The sequence below is a fragment of the Scyliorhinus torazame genome, chromosome 12 (genome assembly GCF_047496885.1).
Source record: "Scyliorhinus torazame isolate Kashiwa2021f chromosome 12, sScyTor2.1, whole genome shotgun sequence".
NCBI lineage: Eukaryota > Metazoa > Chordata > Chondrichthyes > Carcharhiniformes > Scyliorhinidae > Scyliorhinus > Scyliorhinus torazame.
Window position 1 is genome coordinate 207,907,892 of NC_092718.1, and position 19,892 is coordinate 207,927,783.

The following is a 19,892-nucleotide window of genomic DNA, read 5'->3' on the forward strand; positions in this document are numbered from 1 at the left end:
CTTACTCCTAGGTCTACTAAATCTCCAGGGGTCTACTCCTCCCATCTGCTCCATAAAGTCCTTAAGCACCCTAGCTGCAGCCGGCCTCCTTCCGGTCCTGGACCTCGATCTGTCCAGCCCTGGTTCCAGCACTGTGTTAAAATCTCCACCCATTACCAGCTTCCCCGCCTCTAGGTCCGGGATACGTCCTAGCATGCGGCTCATAAAGTTGGCATCATCCCAATTCAGGGCATATACGTTCACTAAGACCACTGCCTCCCCCTGTAATTTGCCACTCACCATCACGTATCTGCCCCCACTATCCGCCACTATGGTCTTTGCCTCAAACATTACCCGCTTCCCCACTAGTATAGCCACCCCCCTGTTTTTCGCATCTAGCCCCGAATGAAACACCTGCCCCACCCATCCTTTGCGTAGTCTGACCTGGTCTATCAGTTTCAAATGCGTCTCCTGTAGCATAACCACATCTGCCTTAAGTTTCTTTAGGTGTGCGAGTACCCGTGCCCTCTTTATCGGCCCGTTCAGCTCTCTCACATTCCACGTGATCAGCCGGGTTGGGGGGCTCTTTACCCTCCCCCCCCCTTGTCGACTAGCCATCCCCTTTTTTGAACCAGCTCCTCACCCGGTTCCCACGTAGCTGTGTCCCCCCCAGGTGGCGCCCCCCCGCCCCGCCCACCCCACCCCATACCAGCTTCCCCTTCTCCCCAGCAGCAGCAACCCAGTTAGCCCCCCCTGCTGGATCTCCCACTAGCGTAATTGCACCCCCCATGTTGCTCCCAGAAGTCAGCAAACTCTGGCCGACCTCGGCTTCCCCCGTGACCTCGGCTCGCACTGTGCGACGCCCCCTCCTTCCTGCTTCCCTGTTCCCGCCATAATTATCATAGCGCGGGAACAAAGCCCGCGCTTCCCTTTTGGCCCCGCCCCCAATGGCCAACGCCCCCAGCTCCTCCACCTCCCTTCCTCCCTCCCCCACAACCTGTGGAAGAGAGAAAAGTTACCGGGTCGCAGGATTAACAACTTAAAAATCATCTCTCCTCTCCCCCCTTTTCCCCCCCTCTTCGCCCCCCATATTCGCCCCACCACTTTGTCTCAAACGTTCTTTTTTTTTTATATAACCCACTTATTCCAATTTCTCTTCGACAATAAATGTCCATGCCTCATCCGCCGTTTCAACGTAGTGGTGTTTCCCTTGATGTGTGACCCACAGTCTTGCCGGCTGCAGCATTCCAAATTTGACCTTCCTTTTATGAAGCACCGCCTTGGCCCGATTAAAGCTCGCCCTCCTTCTCGCCACCTCCGCACTCGAATCGTGATATACGCCGGTCACCGCGTTCTCCCACCTACTGCTCCGAGTTTTCTTTGCCCATCTGAGGACCATCTCTCTGTCCTTATATCGGAGAAATCTCACCACTATGGCTTGGGGAATTTCTCCAGCCCTCGGTCTTCGCGCCATAACTCGATAGGCTCCCTCCACCTCCAACGGACCCGTCGGGGCCTCCGATCCCATTAACGAGTGCAGCATCGTGCTCACATATGCCCCGACGTCCGCCCCCTCTGCACCCTCGGGAAGACCAAAAATCCTTAAATTCTTCCTCCTCGCATTATTCTCCAGCACCTCCAGCCTTTCCACACATCGTTTATGGTGTGCCTCGTGCATCTCCGTCTTCACCACCGGCCCCTGTATATCGTCCTCGTTCTCGGCAGCCTTTGCCTTCACGACCCGAAGCTCCTGCTCCTGGGTCTTTTGCTCATCCTTTAGCCCTTCAATCGCCTGTAATATCGGGGCCAACAGCTCCTTCTTCATCTCCTTTTTAAGTTCTTCCACGCAGCGCTTCAAGAACTCATGTTGTTCAGGGCCCCATATTAAACTGCCACCTTCCGACGCCATCTTGATTTTTGCTTGCCTTCCTTGCCGCTGCTCTAAAGGATCCACCGCAATCTGGCCACTTTCCTCCCCTTTTTCCATCCATGTCCAGGGGGGATTCCCTTCTGGTTTACCGCACAGTGCTTTTCGCCGTTAAAATTGCCGATGGGGCTCCTATTAAGAGCCCAAAAGTCCGTTCCACCGGGAGCTGCCGAAACGTGCGACTCAGCTGGTCATCGCCGCACCCGGAAGTCCTATGCAGCTATTTGATACTTACTTGTGATTATTCTGGGAAGGGGATTTTTAAAGCAAAAGTGAATTAAACTTGCGTGACAGTATCCTTTATTCTTTCCCCCACTGGTTATTTAAACTTCTGCTTAGTTCCCTGTTTACTGCACTCCACATCACTGCTTTACAAATATAGGGTGGGCAAGACTCCTTTTTTCCTGTTGAGAATTATGGGTCTATGACTCACTGGTTCTTGTGTGAAGCGTATTATAATTATGATTTCGAACCTGCAACTAAAGGAAAAGTGCAGTAGATGTCATTGAAAGGAATTGGGCCTTTTTCAATGGGTAATGTCAAATGTACTGGATTTTTTGGAGGTGTTGCAGTCTACCTCTAGTGTTATCCCAGCTGTGATTATCTTATTTGAAGAAAGGCTGTGTGTAAATGCCAACAAGGACCCATACTTCAACCCGTTTTGAGCATTTTCTGGTGCTGTGAACTGTCTCCTTTTGTCACTGCCCCTTTCCATAGGAAATGCACCGAACAGCTTTGAATCATAAGATGTTCTGCACCGACAACAGATGGCATGTTGATTCGGATCAAGGTGATGGATACAGCTTAAAATCTGAAACCGTTCTGAGTCAATACTGGTGCGCAGTCAATAGCATGATTCAACTTCGTACTACAGAGATGCACACAATTAATCAGTTACAACATCTTAAAGAGCTTTAAAAAAAGACTATTTTAGGTTGAGATTCAAAGTTCTTCCTGTCGTTGGCTCGTCACTATCAGCAAGAATTTTATAAGTTATTTTTCTTTAAAGTACTTATTTGCTTTTCACGATCTCTCATTCATGGAACTTGTTTTGAGATTCAGTGTTGCTTGTGTCAGTGAGAGAAAATTCAAGATGACTACATCTGATTGATGTGAAACTCTTGTTTTTGCGAAGGTTCCTCGATCTTGGCTGTTGCAGATAAATGCAAATTTGCTCCTGTGGGCATTCCATACAATTCCACTTCAGGTTTAAAATTTCCCCAAATTTGAAGGGAAATATATCTGTTGCATTGTGAATTTAAAATAAGTACTTGCAGCTAATTAATTCCACTGATTCTGTCAGTGGGTGATATTTGCCACTTTTTCTGTGCCTTTGTCTTTTCAGAATAAACTTGTAGTAGCACCATTTCAAAACCTCCATCAATTATTGTACTGTTGCAGATCTTCAGTAGAAATTGGATGTGTATCATGGTCAGTGTTTAGCTGCAATGTTTGGGCAAACCTGCGTTTGTTGCTGATTTACCTTCCTAATTGTTCACGTCTTCTCTTTGCTCATTGGATTCATTTATAGGTTGCAAGAGCTGGCTTTGTGCTCGGAAGACAGTACAGACGTCAATGACATCGAATTGATACAGCACATTAATGTGGATTGTGCAAGACTCAAGCGATTGTTGCAAGGTAAAATGGATTCCGGTGTCTTCAATAGGCTTTAATCATTTTGCATTGTCAAAAGTGAAACTCCCTCTCCTCTTTCCTCCTCAATGATCTTAAAATGTTTTGAAAATGAAGCCTCAAGCTTCTGTCATCAATAGAATCTAAATGCTGGAAATAGTAAATTTGGGCGAGATAGGAAGTTAACTGCATAAGCAAGAGGGAGTTTCTTTTGAAGTCAGGATTTGAGGTAACGAGGTGAATTTAAAAGATAGTTCCACTGGCCTTCAGGTGTAATGACTGAAAGATGACCGAGGCGATGGGGGGCAAGCAGTCATCCAGACTTCTGAGAAATGCTGGGTGCATCCTTGATTGAAGAAACCCAAATAGTGGGTGGGGATTTGCAGACCAGGATCCCACAGTTGATTTTGCTGTGACATGGGGAGTTGGTAGTTAGCTGAGAATGGATGCGTATTGATCTGACAGAGGACTTGGCGTACCTAGTTTGTGAAAGATGAAGAGACTGGTTGAGAGCATTTCTGAAATCATGTTGGTTTGGGTTTCTGCAGTGCTGAAGGCAATTCTTCACTGATTAAAGGGGGTTGTGGTAATAGTCTGGCTGTGGGAAATCAGAACATTGCAGTTTCATGCCTCTTGCTTCATTCTCAGCAAGTAGATGAGATCATGCTGGTCATCTCTGGTGACAACAGCGAAATGAGTTTGTGTAGTCTGAGTTTTAAGTTTGATGCTTCTCAACAGTATCACAATTGAATTGATTTGGCAGTCCTAATGATATTGACCACAGTGATGTACAATTAGGAAAATAAAAAGTCATGATTATAGCGTATTTTGTGGATGCATGTATTTCAGTGTGCAGTGTGGAGAAATGGCTTTTTTTGGTGCAAAAGTGCATGGCTTCATATCTGGTAATGAAGCAATTTGCTCCCGTTGCCTTGTAAATGTTGGTTTTCTTCAAATGCACAAATTTGGGGAATACACAAAATTGAATATCCAATGTAAAAAGTGATTTCAAGCTTGGGTCATTAAAAGAAAATGTGACTTCCTGTATCAGCTCACATACAGCAATTTAAGTAATTTTATGAAATCCTACTTAGCATGTGTTCAGGAAAATTGCTTGATTGGGGAATTGTGAACGGGTTGCTTGCTGTTAAGGATAGGAGCAAGGAATCAACATTTGGTGATCATGGTTGAGTTGTGTGTAATAGAAGAGAGTGGCAAGATTTACTTGCCATTAACTCGAGCTGTTAGCGGTGGTGGGTCTGAGTGCATGTATGAAATATCTCTTCATATGTCACCTGTCTGTATTTTACACTTCAGTGTCTTTCAGTAAAACAAAAAGTTGTTTTACAGTGACATGGTGGTGCAGCAGTGCACTGTTCCAAAGGCTGGAGATTAATCCAAGCTTTCCGAGTTCTCTTGCCCTGCTGTTAGTTGAGATGCGAAGAAAGATACTTTGTGAAGGGGAAGACTCTTCAATTAAGATGCCTCCCTGAAACGGAGACTTTTGAGAAGATATAACTGAGAACTGAAAATAGGTTGCCCATCTGATCCTTCGAATGGGGTTAAAATATGGCCAGAAAGGGCAGGACAGTGACGCAGTGGGTTAGCACTGCGGTCTCATGGCGCCGTGGTCCCAGGTTCGATCCCGGCTCTGGGTCACTGTCCATGTGGAGTTTGCACATTTTCCCCGTGTTTGCGCCCCCACAATACAAAAATGTGCAAGCTAGGTGAATTTGCCACGTTAAATTGCCCCTTAATTGGAAAAATGAATTGGGTACTCTAAATTTATATTTAAAAAAAAATGTGGCCAGAAATGATGGTGGGGGGAGAAGAACATTCCAAGGAAATCAGAGGCGTTGTTCAATAACTTAGAACTCTGAATGCTGAAGACACAATTCGTCCTTTCACTGAAACAAAACTAGTGTACATACCTTCCGTAAACTTACCCCTTCATGTCCAAATATCTGTGATTTTGTTTCTTCAACAAGAGTTCCAAATGATCAAGGAGGAGGAAAAAAACTAATGAAACCTTTTATTTGCTACAGAGACGGTCTTCAAATTCAAGTCGCTGAAAAAGGCAGCTCAGTTGGCAGTCATAAGCAGCCTTGAAAGGGTAAGTGTGACTTTGCCATTTTAATATTCGTCATTTTGTGGGCAATCTGATGGATGCAGGGAGGCCATTTGACTGGTCACTCTGTGGACAGCAACTGAAGAGTTCCAAGATGCATTTGTCTGCTACTGAAGCCATGGAATTACAAATTTCAATGCAATTATCATAGAATTTACAGTGCTGAAGGAGGCCATTCGGCCCATCGAGTCTGCACCGGCTCTTGGAAAGAGCACTCTACCCAAGGTCAACACCTCCACCCTATCCCCATAACCCAGTAACCCCACCCAACACTAAGGGCAATTTTGGACACTAAGGGCAATTTATCATGGCCAATCCACCTAACCTGCGCATCTTTGTACTGGAGAAGGAGTAGGCCATTCTGCCCCTTGACCATGCTCTGCCATTCAATAAGGTCACGGCTGATCTAATTGTAACCGTAGCTCCACATTCTCGCCTACCCCCGAGAAGCTCTCACCCTACCTTGCTCATCAATAATATGTCTGCCTCTACCATAAGAATGTTTGAAGACTCTGCTTCTGCTGCCTTTTAAGTAAGGGAATTCCAAAGGTTGATGGCCAATCCCTGACTTAAATGTGAAACCCCTTATTTTTAAATAGTGACCCCATAGTTCTTGATTCTCCCACAAGGGAAACCATTCTTTCCATATCCACCCTGTCAAGACCCCTCAGGGTCTTATTTGCTTCAATCAAGTTGATTCTTACTCTTCTAAACTCCCAGTGGATATAAGCCTAGCCTGTCTAACCTTTCCTCATAAAACAGCCTGCCCATTCCAGAAATTAGCCATGGCCTCTCGTTCTAGATTGTCCCACAAAGGGGAACATTTGGTCTACGTTTACTTTATCAATCCTTTTAGTATTTTATATACCTCGATCAGGTCCCCTCTTGTCCTTCTAAATTCCAGCGAGTATCAGCCCAAACTGTTTAATCTCTCCTCATAAGTCAACCCTTTCATCTCTGGAATCAATCTGGTCATCCCCGGAGTCAGTCTGGAAAATGTCACATTTTCCCACATTATACTCCATTTGACAGATCTTTGATCACTCGCTTGACTTTTTCTATATCTTTATGTAGCCTCCCACTGTCCTCTTCACAACTTACTTTCCTACCTATCTTCGTGCCATCAGCAAATTTAGCAACGACATTGATTCCTTTCTCCAAGCCATTTCTATAAATTGTGAAGGGTTGAGGCCCCTGCACTAATCCCTGTGGCACACCACTTGTTACATTGTGCCAACCAGAAAAAGACTGATTCACGTTTGCTGATTCATGCTTACTGTTTCATGTTGGCTCGCCAAACTTCTATCCATACCAATATGTTACCCCCTACACCATGAGTTTGCAATAATCTTCGGATGTGGCACCTTATCAAATGCTTTCTGAAAATCTAAGTATAGTACATCCACCTGTTCCCCATTATCCATAACACATGTTCCTTCAAAGAATTCTAATAAATTGGTTAAACATGATTTCCCTTTCACAAAACCAAGTTGACTCTGCCTGATTACCTTGAATTGTTCTAAGTGCCCTATTTAACTTCCTTAATAATAGATTCTAATATTCGCCGTATCCCAGAAGTTAAGCTAACTTATTTCCTACTTTCTATCACTTCTTGAATAATGGAATTATATTGGCCATTTTCCAATCTAATGGAACCATCCCCAAGTCTAGTGAATTTTGGAAATTTAAAACCAGCACACCAGCTATCTCACAAACCTCTTTTTTTCAGACCCTAGGATTAAGTCCGTCAGGACTTGAGACTTATCAGCTCGCAGCTCCAACAATTCCTTCAGTACCACTTCCTTGGTGATTTGTAATTTATTTGAGTTCATCCCTTCCTTCCACTTCCTGATTTGCAGCTATTTCTGGGATGTTACTTGTATCCCCTATAGTGAAGACCAATGCAAAATGCATGCCATTTTCTTATTTTCTACCTCTGGTTACATCCCGTTAAATAGTGGCATTAGACAGAGGTGCCCACTATCTCTTCTCCTGTATGCTTTGGCAATAGGCCCGCTTGCGATCGTACTGAGGTCGTCTGGTAAGTGGAGGGGGATAAATCGTGGAGGGGTGGATGTCCTACTTCTCAACATTATGGACCCAGTATGGAATGAGGCTCTGGGGACAAGTTGAACTTGGAAAGAGTGAATGCTTCTCGCTCAATCCCTTGGGGATGAGAGCCCAACTGGTGACGCTACTGTTTCACCGTTGGTGGGCAGGGTTCAGACTATTAAAATGAACGCACTCCTGAGATTTTTAATTTATTTTTATCTCCCCATTTTTCTCTCCAAGTCCTTTTTTGTCAAAGTCTTTTTCAAAAAAAATGTTAATTTTAACAAAATTTTCAACCATACCCCCCCCCCCGGGTAACACAAAAGAAAGAAAGTTCGCGTAGCAAGACATGAACATGGCGAGTCAATATGATACAGAGCTTTGTACATTGGATTCCTCCCGTACATATCAGTTTCCCGGATCGTTCATGTATTTTCTTGCTCAAATGCCCCCCAGCCCCCTCTTTCCCCCCCCCCCCCCAAGAAAGATGCCCCCCCCCCCCCCGGGTTGCTGCTGCTGCTGTCCGACCTTCCTCTAACGCTCCGCGAGATAGTCTAGGAACGGTTGTCAAAGTCAATAAATTAATGTCATCTCTTTGGGCCGGAAAGGTCCGTGGGCCTTTGCTCCAAAGAGATAGGCAGTCCGGGGTCTTGGCTCTATCCAATTTATTGTTTTACTATTGGGCAGCTAATATTCTGAAGATATTGTTGTGGTTCAGTGATCCTGGTTCCGAATGGAGGCGAGATCCATCATGGTTTCTGGCGTTGGTGCAATAGTAACCTCATCATTGCCTTTTTCTCAAGTACAATTTTCCATGAATCCAGTGGTGGTGTGCACCCTGAGAATCTGGAAGTAGTTCATGCAGCATTTTAAGCTCTGTTCCCTGTCTCCGATGGCTCCCATCTGCAATAACCACCGTTTCCTGCCAGCGGGTTTGGTCTCGACGTTTTAAGTCATGGGAGGGGAAGGTTGGAGACCTGTTTGTGGAGGGGAGGTTCACCAGTTTTGAGAAGCTGGTGGAGGAATTCCAACTGCCTGGTTCCAGTGTTTTCAGATACTTTGAGATTCACGGTTTTTCGTACCAGACTTTCCCCTCCTTTCTCCTGGCACCACTCTCTTCCCTGTTGAAGAGGATTTTGTTTTTGGCCGGGTCTAGTTGGGGGGGGACTATTATTTTTTATAAATTACTATATCCTCTCAGTGGAGTCAGTTCCGTTGAGTGAGGTGAGGGTGAGTTGGGTCCCATTCTGGAAGATGAGGTATGGAGTGAGGCCCTTCACAGGGTCAGCTCCATGTATTCATGTTCTCGACTAAGCCTGATACAATTCAAGGTGGTGCACAGGGCACATCATCTGACTAAAGTGAGAATGAGTAGATTTTTCTCTGGGATGGATTATAAGTGTGAGCTTTGCTCTTGGGGGCTGGCTAACTATGCTAGTCTGGTTCTGTCCGAAGTTAGTAAGCTTTTGGATCTCTTTCTTCAACACCTTGTCTCGACACTCAATGTTGATTTGGATCCATTCCGCTGGTGGCTAGTTTTGGGGCATCAGACTTGCTGGTGCTTCAGACGGGATTGAAGGCGGATGTCCTCGCCTTCGCCTTGTCGATAACTTGGAGATGAGTTCTGCTTGGGTGGGGGTCTCCTACTCCGCCTAGTGCCTCTGCTTGGTTGGGTGACTTCATGTCTTTCTTACATTTGGAGAAGGTTAAATCCACCATTAGAGGGTTGGCAGAAGGGTTCTACCGAAGTTGGCAGCCGTTTGTTTCCTTTTTTAAGGAGCTGGTCACCGTCAACTGTCAGAGAATTGTTTAGTTGGGTTAAGTTTAATATGTGCATTTGCTTGTTCATCTCATTCTTTTATTGTGTAACTTTGGTTAATTGTTTTGCATGATTTATTTTAAGAAACAGGCTGTTCTAAGAAACTCTTCTGGAAATATTCAATGAAACCATGATTATCGGCGTACTTTTCCAACAAGCTCCCATTATCTCTTCCTTTATACTCTGCCTGATCGTGTAGTATTAGCAAAACAAAGGTTGTTTTAAGGGATTTATGTTTGTATTGGTAAACATTAAATTAAACCCATTTAAAGCTACCTTCTCTTTATTTTTTTCCCCAAAATTTTAAGTACCCAATTCTTTTTTTCCCCCCCAATTAAGGGGCAATTTAGCGTGGCCAATTCACCTATCCTGCACATTTTTGGATTGTGGGGGTCAAACCCACGCAAACACGGGGAGAATGTGCAAACTCCACACAGACAGTGACCCAGGGCCGGGATTGAACCTGGGACCTCAGCGCCATGAGGCAGCAGCACTAACCACTGCGCCACCGCGCTGCCCCGTATTTAGATTCATGCTGCACAAAGGCGTTTGCATCTGTTGGTTAAGCTCCAACTGTGTTTTTATTCTGCTTAGAGAGGGACATAGTGTGAAGAATAAATAAAAGCATAAGCATTTGGGGGTTGCTTAACAACTGGGGCCTTGTAAAGTAGAGAAACTTTTAAGTTTTAATTTGGCTAATTTGCTTGTAGTGAGCGAAGACAGCTCTCAGATCCGCGAAACACGTTGGTTTAGACGGCAAGTGCAGGGATCTGAAGAGCAGCTAGTTAAGGAAACTGGAGAAATTAAGAGAAGTGTCCAAGAATTCTGGAGTGAAGTGAACAAGGTATTATTCACTGTTTGAGAATGCACTGTGACCAGTTGCAAAGAAGTATATGCATTGGTCTCTGCTCAGATCAGATGTTTGTAAAAGGTTTCTCATAGAATCATAGAATTTACAGTGCAGAAGGATGCCATTTGGCCCAATGAGTCAGCATCGGCTCTTGAAAAGAGCACCCTACGTCAGTCCACGTCTCCACCCTATCCCAGTAACCCCACCTAACCTTTTTGGATGCTAAGGGCAATTTATCATGGCTAATCCACCTAACCTGCACCTCTTTGGACTGTGGAAGGAAACTGGAGCACCCGGAGGAAAAGCATGCAGACACGGGGAGAACCTGCAGACTCTGCACAGACAGTGACCCAGCCTAGAATTAAACCTGGGACCCTTTAGCTTGAAGCAACTGTGCTAACCACTGTGCCACCATGCTGCTCCCGATCAGATTTTTGATCGTTTCTGATCAGATTTTAAACCCAAGTTGCAGGACATGAGTATGGACCTGTTGGAATTGCACTGTTCCAGTACAGCTACAACACTGGTACCTACCTGTTAATTTGGAAAATTGCCCAGGTGATGAAGCAGGACCAATCCAACCCAGCCAGTTACTGCCCCATCAGTCTATTCTCTATCATCGTCAAAGTGATGGGGTCATCGACAGTGCTATCAAGTGACACTTGCTTAGAAATAACCTGGACAAACATGGACAAAGAAGCTGAACTCCAAGGATGAGGTGAGAGTGATTGCCCTTGACATCAAGATTGCATTTGACTGAGTATGGCGTCAAGGTGTAAACTGGAGTCAATGGGAATAGAGAGTAAAATTCTCCGCTGGTTGGATCCATACCGACACCTCAGCTCCAGGACATCTCTGCAGGACTTTCTGAGGAAAGCGTCCTTGGCCCGACCATCTTCAGCTGCTTAATCAATGACCTTCCTTCCATCATGAGGTCAGAAGTGGGGATGTTTGCTGATGATTGCACAATGTTCAGCACCATTAACAACTCCACAAAGACTGTAGACCTCATGTTCACAGTCTACAAGTAACAAGTCAGGAGTGTGAAGGAATATTCTCCTCTTGCCTGGATGAGTGCAGCTCCAACAGCACTGAAGGAAGCTTGACACCATCCAGGATAAAGCAACCCGCTAGTTTGACACCCCATCCACAAATATTCACTCCCTCCACCACAGACGCATTGTAGCAGCAGTGTGTACCATCTGCAAGATGCACTGTAGGAACTCACCAAGGTTCCTTAGGCAGCACCTTCCAAACCCACAATTGCTACCAGGGTTGAACATCTGGATTTTCCCAGATTGGCTGTCATAAACACTTCAGCTTAAATATAGCAGTGTCTGATTCTAAGCAAATCAAGCAAGTTTAGATTGGGGTTGCCTTTGGGCACCGTGCACAAAGGGTCAGATAACAGCACAAGGACTCCTCTGTCCTGTGGATGAGGGCTGCAGATAGTTGGGATACCACCACCTGTATTTGTCCTCCAAGCCACACACATAGAAACTAGGAGCAGGATTAGGCTATTTGGCCCTTCGAGCCAACTCTGTCAATCAATATGATCATGGCTGATGCTCTATCTCAGTGCCCTATTCCCGCTTTCTCCCCATACCCCTTGATGCCATTAAAATCCAAAAAAATCTAAAACCATCTTGTCTTGGAAATCTATTGCCGTTCCTTCACTGTCACTGGGTCATAATCCTGGAACTCCCTCACTAACCGCATTCTGAGTGTATCTACACCACATGGACTGCAGCATTTCAAGAAGACAACTCAGCATCACCTTGAGGGCAATCAGAGCTGGGCAATAAATGCTGACTGAGCCAGCGAAACCCGCATCCCTTCAATTAAAAAAAATCATGGGTATGTTTTTGTGGGATGAAGGCTATTCTAGTTGCTTTTACACTATCCTCAGAGGAGTCCTTGAGTCATTATCTGACCCTTTGTGCACAGGACTTTGAGCACAAATATTCCTGGGATTGTACTTGAGTGCAGTACTCAGGAAGTGCTACACTGTTGCAGTTGCTCTCTTTTGTATGAGCCTTAAATCATCTGCCTTCTTGATGGATGTCAAGTGCCTCCTTCGAAGAAAGTGTCCTGGCCAATATTTATCCCTCAGCCAACATCACTAAATTAGGTTACCCATTACACATTGCTGTTTGTGGGACCTTAGTGTCTACAAGTGGTACTTAATTGAATGTTCAGCACTTTCCTGAAGTTGCGAAAGGCATTGTCTGCATCTTTCTATTAAAGTTCCTGGAAAAAGCTACAGGAAGCTTTGGTCAGCGTGTCTGCTCCTTAACGCCTCTTGGGGAAACATATATGTGCACCAACCTCATGTCTTTTTCCCTTCACCCTTCCTCTCCCATCCTCTATTTGGTATGCTGCGTGTACAGCAATCAGCATTCTTTAAACTTGCCATTGATGCATCTGTTGCAGTTGACTTATCAGGGTTTTGAGCTGAGTGGTCTCAAAATCTACATCATGATGAGTTTTTGTGCAATGTTCTACTGATGCTGCCAGTGACCGACAATCAATGAGAGCACACAACGCTGGGCTTCTTCATCCATGGGGGCATTGATGTTGGATCCTGGGGGCCAAAAGATTTTCATATTTTTCAAGACAGCATTTCTTAAATATTGATAGCATATTGCACATTGCATTTGGCTTGTTAGAGCAATCTTTGCAGCACAAGTGAAGGTTTCAGAATTGCAAAATAGTTTTCTGCCGATCCAGGTGCTATATGCTAATGTGCAATTTCAAATTCAATCATTTTGTTTTAAGCTCAAGGATTTACAAAATTTGATCTTTTTAAACATATAGGCATTTTGGAATTGGGTGGAAAATTATCCAGATGAGTTTACCATGCTGTATCAGAGGCCCCAGCCTGACCTGGCAGGTAAGCAATGCTTAAAAATGACTTCAGCGCTGCTACTGCAGAGGGCGGGAGGTGGACATTGATATTCAATCTTATACCTCCTTTGATATTGTAGTGGTTATGTTTACTTGTTTTTTGCAACCTCATCCTATTCTCTGTGAACCGGAAAAATTTAATTTCGTAATACCAGTCAGGCAAGTGTGGGAAGGTTTTGACTTTATCTTTTTTTGTGAAATCCGAAAGGCATAGGGAGTGCTTGGAAAATTATCCATTCACTTTTTTTTGTGATTATCTGGTAAACAAATGGTGAAATAGAATTAACTGAAGGGCAAGCACAAGATACGTGCATTCAGCAGCACAAAGAAAGCAGCAGTTGAGAGAGAAGGCTGACCACCGCCTCAGGGCAGGGCAGAGAGTGTGGTTTTGCCAGCATCTCCCACATCCTGAGAACACATTTTTAAAAAAAGGAAAAAGATTTTAGAGTGGCTCATGATGTGCTTTAAACAATGGATTGCATTTGGAATGTATCAACTGACACAGGGCACAACCATAAGAAGTTGCATTGGTGCTTGTTTGCTGATACTTGTGGTATCGCAGTGCGTTTGTTCACAGACAGCTGGAGATGGCTGATAAACAGTTCATAAAAATGAAGGAAAATAGATTAATTTTACTCTCTCGCTAAAAGAGGATCACAAAAAGAATGTTAAAAGTTAGAACCTGTACTTTGCTCAATATCCAATGAGGGATTGCATTTGTTCCCTTGGAAAGCTGTAGAGTTCCGCCTGTGGGTTGTTTGTTCCACAGATGTGGATAAACACTCGAGGGGAAGGGAAGGATAAATAAAACTGACTGGGAAAAATTGCATGTGGCTGCTCTGATAAAATGTTATAGTTTTGTATCATTGATTACTGCCACAGATGGAAGTGCATTCAAGGCACTGAACCTGTTCTTGCATGCTGTCCTCGCATAACTCATACATCCAAAACAATTCTCCTTGAGTATTAATTTTCCTTTGCAGTCTCGTGTGGTTTCAGTCCATCAAAGCATTTGACCACTTATGACTTAAACAGGTGCTATATAGCCATGGGATGTGGAGCAGTGTGGAATATCAGCATTTTAATCAAATAAGTTGTAATGCTCTGAAATAATTTTCTACATGTCTGTATCGAACAATTGCTGTGTTCTTCAGTAAATTCAAATTTAATAATAATCGCTTATTGTCACAAGTAGGCTTCAATGAAGTTACTGTGAAAAGCCCCAGTCACCACATTCCGGCGCCTGTTCGGGGAGGCCGGTACGGGAATTGAACCCGCGCTGCTAGCATTGTTTTGCATTACAAGATATCTGTTTAGCCCACTGTGCTAAACCAGCCCACCAAATTTATTGCTGAATTTATATGGTCGACTTATTTTCACATGTATGCAAAAAAAAAAATAAAAAATTTTTTTTTAATTTGGCTAGCTAGATTTGCTCCCAGCACAGTTAGTATCACTTTGATGCACTTACATATTGTTTTGCTCTTTTCTTACATGAACCCCCACCCCACCCTATAAAAGATTGTTCGGAGAAGCTGTTTGACCTTGTGGATAGCTTTGCTGAAAGTGCCAAACGGAAAGCAGCGGTCTGGCCATTGCAGATCATCCTCCTTATCCTCTCTCCTGATGTTCTGCAGGACATCTCTAAGGAAGTGGTTGAGGAAAGCAAAATGAACAAGGTAATTAAAACTTTTCCAATTTTTGAAGATGTTGGCACCCTTCTGCAAGCTGCAATCTCTTGATTTTACTTGGTTGCCGCATCTGTGAGCCTTGGTGGTGCGTGTCAGAAAGCTTTTTAATTAAAGAAGACGTTGCAGCTAAATAAGATCCTGCTGTCATTTGGTATCCAGAGAGCACCACCGGATAGTGAATCAGGAGCAACATTCCGACTAACTATCCAGTTTAAAGGAATTGTAGTGCCCTTGCCACCATCTCCAGACTGAAGCTGGTTTGTCTGGTGTTAGAGGCTCCGGAGGTCTGATGCTGAAAGAAGCCATAACTTCTTTGGTCAGTGCGGATCATATGAACTCGGTGAGCCATCAGGGAACCCATTGCAGAGTTCTACCTGGATTTGTGAACCACTTATTTAGTATATCCCATAAGCTCATGATAAAATATTAGATTTCACATCCGCAATAGCTAATTTTGTGCATTGATTACCAGGGTGCAAATTGATCCATTGAAACGTGACTCCTGAAGGACTGAGCCCTCTTTCACCATATTCTAAACTCAGCTGTATGTTCTTGCAGAGCATTAGTGCAGCATTCAACCCCACAGCATTTCCTGTTTGAAACTGTATTGCTGTGGAGACACTGAGCACAGGCCTTGTGCTTCACATAAAAAGAAGGAAACTTTGGAGGGTGAGTCATCCCCAGCTACTCTTCATCATTAAGAGCCCATTTGGAAAGCTGTAGAGTTCCGCCTGTGGGTTGTTTGTTCCACAGATGTGGATAAACACTCGAGGGGAAGGAAAGGATAAATAAGACTGACTGGGAAAAATTTGTTTTGATTTTGGCAGTGTTGAGTTAAAGTAATTGAGGGCTGCATTTTTTAAAACTGCAAATCATGCCTTTAAAGAAGGTAGATTAAAACTCCTAAAATGATACCCAGTGATGTATATTTACAGCCTTGCTGTTGAGATATTCAACTATACCAATCATCCTTTTTGTTTCTCTGAATGAAATTATGCAATTTATGCCTAATTATGGTCGTTTTTTTCATTTAAATGTAGTCTGGTCTCGGGTGGAAAAGCAAGGGTCCAACCCAGTGTGCAATAAACCGATTAAAAAAAGTACAAGGAATGCATGTCCAGTGACCCACCCTGTGTCGACCTGAGGACCTGAGGGACCTTGTTTGCTCACCCCACCATTTAGATGGTTTAAAAAAAAAAAAAATCCACTGTGCCATTTGCTTGCATTTTACTTCATGTTTTAAATTGTACCGTTAACCAGCAAAGGCATTCTGCATCTTTGCTGTTAGCAGAATGACTAAACACCTAGAGAGCAGTAGCTTGCTGAGTCATTGGTGACAATTTCTTACATAACAATGACGAACAAGTAATCACGATCGCCGGCTCATATGATAACACTCAAGCTAGGGAATAATCTTCTGCTGAGGTTTGTTGGAATATTTAGAAATATCACAGATTCTGAACATTGTTTCACCCCCGTTTAACTGCACCATCACCAACCTCTGCCACACCCTAGCTCTTGCAAAGGAATGGATCCAGGTATCCCTGTGTTCAATTTTGGAAGCAGAAGTGGTGGGTGTGAGACTACCACGATCCTGTTAGTGAATGCCTATCTCTGCGGTTGGCATTTGGCCAGTTCTAAAATGGAGTTAAAGACCCTAGATAATTTTTTTTTTTTTAAAAGGGTGCCTTGAATGGTTGGAGGTGTAATTCTTCTGACTGACTGACTCCCAACCTTGAGCATAACTGGCATGGCCCCTGCTGTGTTTCCTCGAATGGAATTTAACATTTATTGTTTCGGGAGAAAAGGGGCAGCATGGTGGTGCAGTGGTTAGCATTGCTGCCTCACGCCGCTGAGGTCCCCGGTTCGATCCCGGTTCTGGGTCACAGTCCGTGTGGAGTTTGCACATTCTCCCCGCGTCTGCGTGAGTTTCGCCCACACAACCCAAAGGTGTGCAGGGCAGATGAATTGGCCACGCTAAATTGCCCCTTAATTGGAAAAAATGAATTGGGTGCTCTAAATCTATATTTTAAAAAAATAATAAATTAATTCATGGGGGAAAAAAAGAATATCGATCTAGTTCTTTTCCCTTCTCTCCCAACACCAAACACATGGCTTGGCATTTCTTCCCTCCAGTGTTTTGTGATCCAGTTTATCCAATGGTCTTAGCTTCGGAGCCAAAGAGCAATAATACAGATTTCCTTCAAAATGTATTGGCTTTAGCGTAGCCTTTTTTGCCAGTTTTGCACTCCTCATGTAACAGACTATCCTCTTTGTAATGGATTCAAGGCCAAAGAAGGTTGGTTTGTTAAATTAACAATGTCACCATTTTGAATTGTCTCACTGCACTCTTCCTAATGTTTGCACAGAAGTCGTTCCTGGATAACCTAAAAAAAGCTCTTGCTGGTCATAGTGGTAGTCGGCAGCTAACGGAAAGTGCTGCAATAGCCTGTGTTAAACTTTGCAAGGCCTCCACGTACATCAGCTGGGAAGACAATTCTGTCATCTGCTTTCAGGTTCAGTCCATGGTTGTAGATCTAAAGGTATGGAATTTCTGCTACATCTAAATTTGTTGAAATGCCAATACATTAATTGAGAAATGGGCATTAGTTGATACTAACCTTGGGTTTAAAATTCTGAAATGGGAAATAGATGATATTAACATTGGGTTTAAAAGCCTGTAACATATTTGGGAAAGGGAAAATTGAAGAAGAAAACGTAGTTAAACCAGATTCTGCTAAAATTATTAATATAGCTCATTTCTGCATGAATATGCTGCATTATAAAAGTGAATGATATAGGTTCTCACTTGAGTTTCTAGTGTTTGCTTATTTGGAGAATTATAAAATCTAAACTAAGATTGTCCTGCTTTTAGCAGTTCCAAGCAACTAAATAAGGGAAAGCATTAATGGTCCTGGATAATATATTTTCTACCCCTACCTCTGGTACATGGTACAAGAAGACCTGAAGAGGAAGAGAAAAAGTTAACTTGGATTTTAACATAGCTCACCAATTCTCTCTCATTAGTATGAATCGAAGACCAGGCGAGGCATCAGTTGAGGATGGACATACCCTGCATGCCGTACTTCAAGTATTCTGGCATCTGAAAACCAGAAGCCAGGAAGTGTCACAGTATGAGTTGAATGTCACCTGTGTGCAGACAGGTGCTGTCACACTGTCTCAATTCACTGTTCACCAAGGCGGTAGAGTACAGATTACAGGTTGAAAGTCTTGTGGAAGTTTTAACACATTGGATTGTTGGATTTGTGTAGTTAGCAGTGGTTTACTAGATAAGTTACTGACCAGAATTTGCAAGATGTCTGAGGCCTTTGCTTGGACGTGTGCTTATAGTGAGCCAATCTCCATGATTCTGGCCCCCCCCCCCCCCCACCACACACACACATTCACTCACACACACACATTCACTCACACACACACACACACACAGTACGCTCGCGCTCTCTCTCTCTCTCTCTCTCTCTCTCTCTCTCTGTCTCTTCTCTCCACCACACCACACCACACCACACCACACACACACACACACACACACACACAGTCAGTTACTGTGCATAAGTTAATAACATATATTTAATTAAAAAAAAAAAAATCTGTGTCCACCATTCCCAAGTAGGATGGACAGGGAGTTTGTCTCCAGACTTCTGTGAATGCCATCCTGGTTACTGGAAACTGTCTTTAGACAAATAGAGACTTCCCCCAATCCCCTTATGTCCCTTTGCGGTGAAAAGTACCTGACATCTATTTACTGCCTTCTGGGTTCTGGAAGATTGTCTGCTCCCCACCCCACTTTTGTACATGCTATTTCTCTGTGACAGGTGTCCAGAGGTTGGGTAGGGTTATGGGGATAGAGTGGGCGATTGGACCTAGCTAGGGTGATCTTTCAGAGGGTCAGTGCAGACTCGCTGGGCTGAATGGCCTCCTTCTGTACTGAAGGGATTCTATGAGAGAGAAATAGATATAAGCAAAGTTTATGATTTTTAACTTAAACGTGAAATGGAAATCTAAAATTAGAGTTTAACCAATAAAATCCTAAAGACGTCATTGCCTGCTTGCTCTCGTTCTGAGGTGATGCACACAGCTACTTTTCTTGTTTAACACTGAGTGCATCATCTCTTCTCTGTACTTCAGACAAGACTGACCCGAAAGGCTGTGTCATGGGAGGCACCTGATGGGGATACAGTCAGTGATGCCGTTCAATACTATTTGTATTTTACTATTTGCTGTTCCTCCCAACATTGCTTGAATCAAACCCAAGAGTATTTGGGAACTTTATATTTGACCTAAATTAAGAAAGCAAAGAAATCCAAAATCGTAAGTACTGATGAGCAGTGTTTAAAGGTTGAGTGTGGCGTAGAAATGAAAGTCCATTTGGCATAACATTTCCTTCCTCATTATTTTCTTTGCTTTACTGGGTGCTTTCAAATTGATCAAAAAACAAACAAACTTTTTTTTGCTAAATTTCATCTGATAATTGCATTATGTTATATCTATAGTTCTTTGTCTCAGTAATTGCTTTGGTCTGTTGTTATTTCACAGACCCTGTTGTTTAATCCTAGCAAGCCTTTCTCCAGAGGTGCTGGCAGCCAGAGTGCAGATGTGGATCTCATGATAGACTGTTTTGTTTCCTGTTTTCGCATCAACCCCCATAACAATAGTCACTTCAAGGTATCTAAATACGCTTTCATTCTGCTGCAGGAAAGTTTAATTTTAATTTTGGTGATATCTGAGGTGAGCATATTTTAGGACTTGGAAAGAGGTCAAAGATGTTACAATAATTGACATTTAGTATGAAGTCCTGCGAGAAAAATATACATTTTACGTCACAAAGATGATGAATCAGCATTAGAATAATTAATATGGGGTTGTGCTAATACGAGGAACCTTCTGTG

At 43.6% G+C, this 19,892-nt stretch overlaps 1 protein-coding gene across 7 annotated transcripts in view; it reads left to right on the top strand.

Moving 5' to 3' along the window:
• nf1a (neurofibromin 1a) overlaps window positions 1-19,892 on the top strand; it is a 372,455-nt gene that overhangs the window by 79,194 nt on the left and 273,369 nt on the right. For all 7 annotated transcript variants that reach the window (XM_072469816.1, XM_072469815.1, XM_072469810.1 and 4 more), the window contains exons 5-10: window positions 3,438-3,544; window positions 5,584-5,651; window positions 13,205-13,280; window positions 14,816-14,973; window positions 17,355-17,528; window positions 19,540-19,668. In XM_072469816.1, the coding sequence (XP_072325917.1) occupies window positions 3,438-3,544; window positions 5,584-5,651; window positions 13,205-13,280; window positions 14,816-14,973; window positions 17,355-17,528; window positions 19,540-19,668 (712 nt within the window). The remainder of the gene's footprint in view (window positions 1-3,437; window positions 3,545-5,583; window positions 5,652-13,204; window positions 13,281-14,815; window positions 14,974-17,354; window positions 17,529-19,539; window positions 19,669-19,892) is intronic.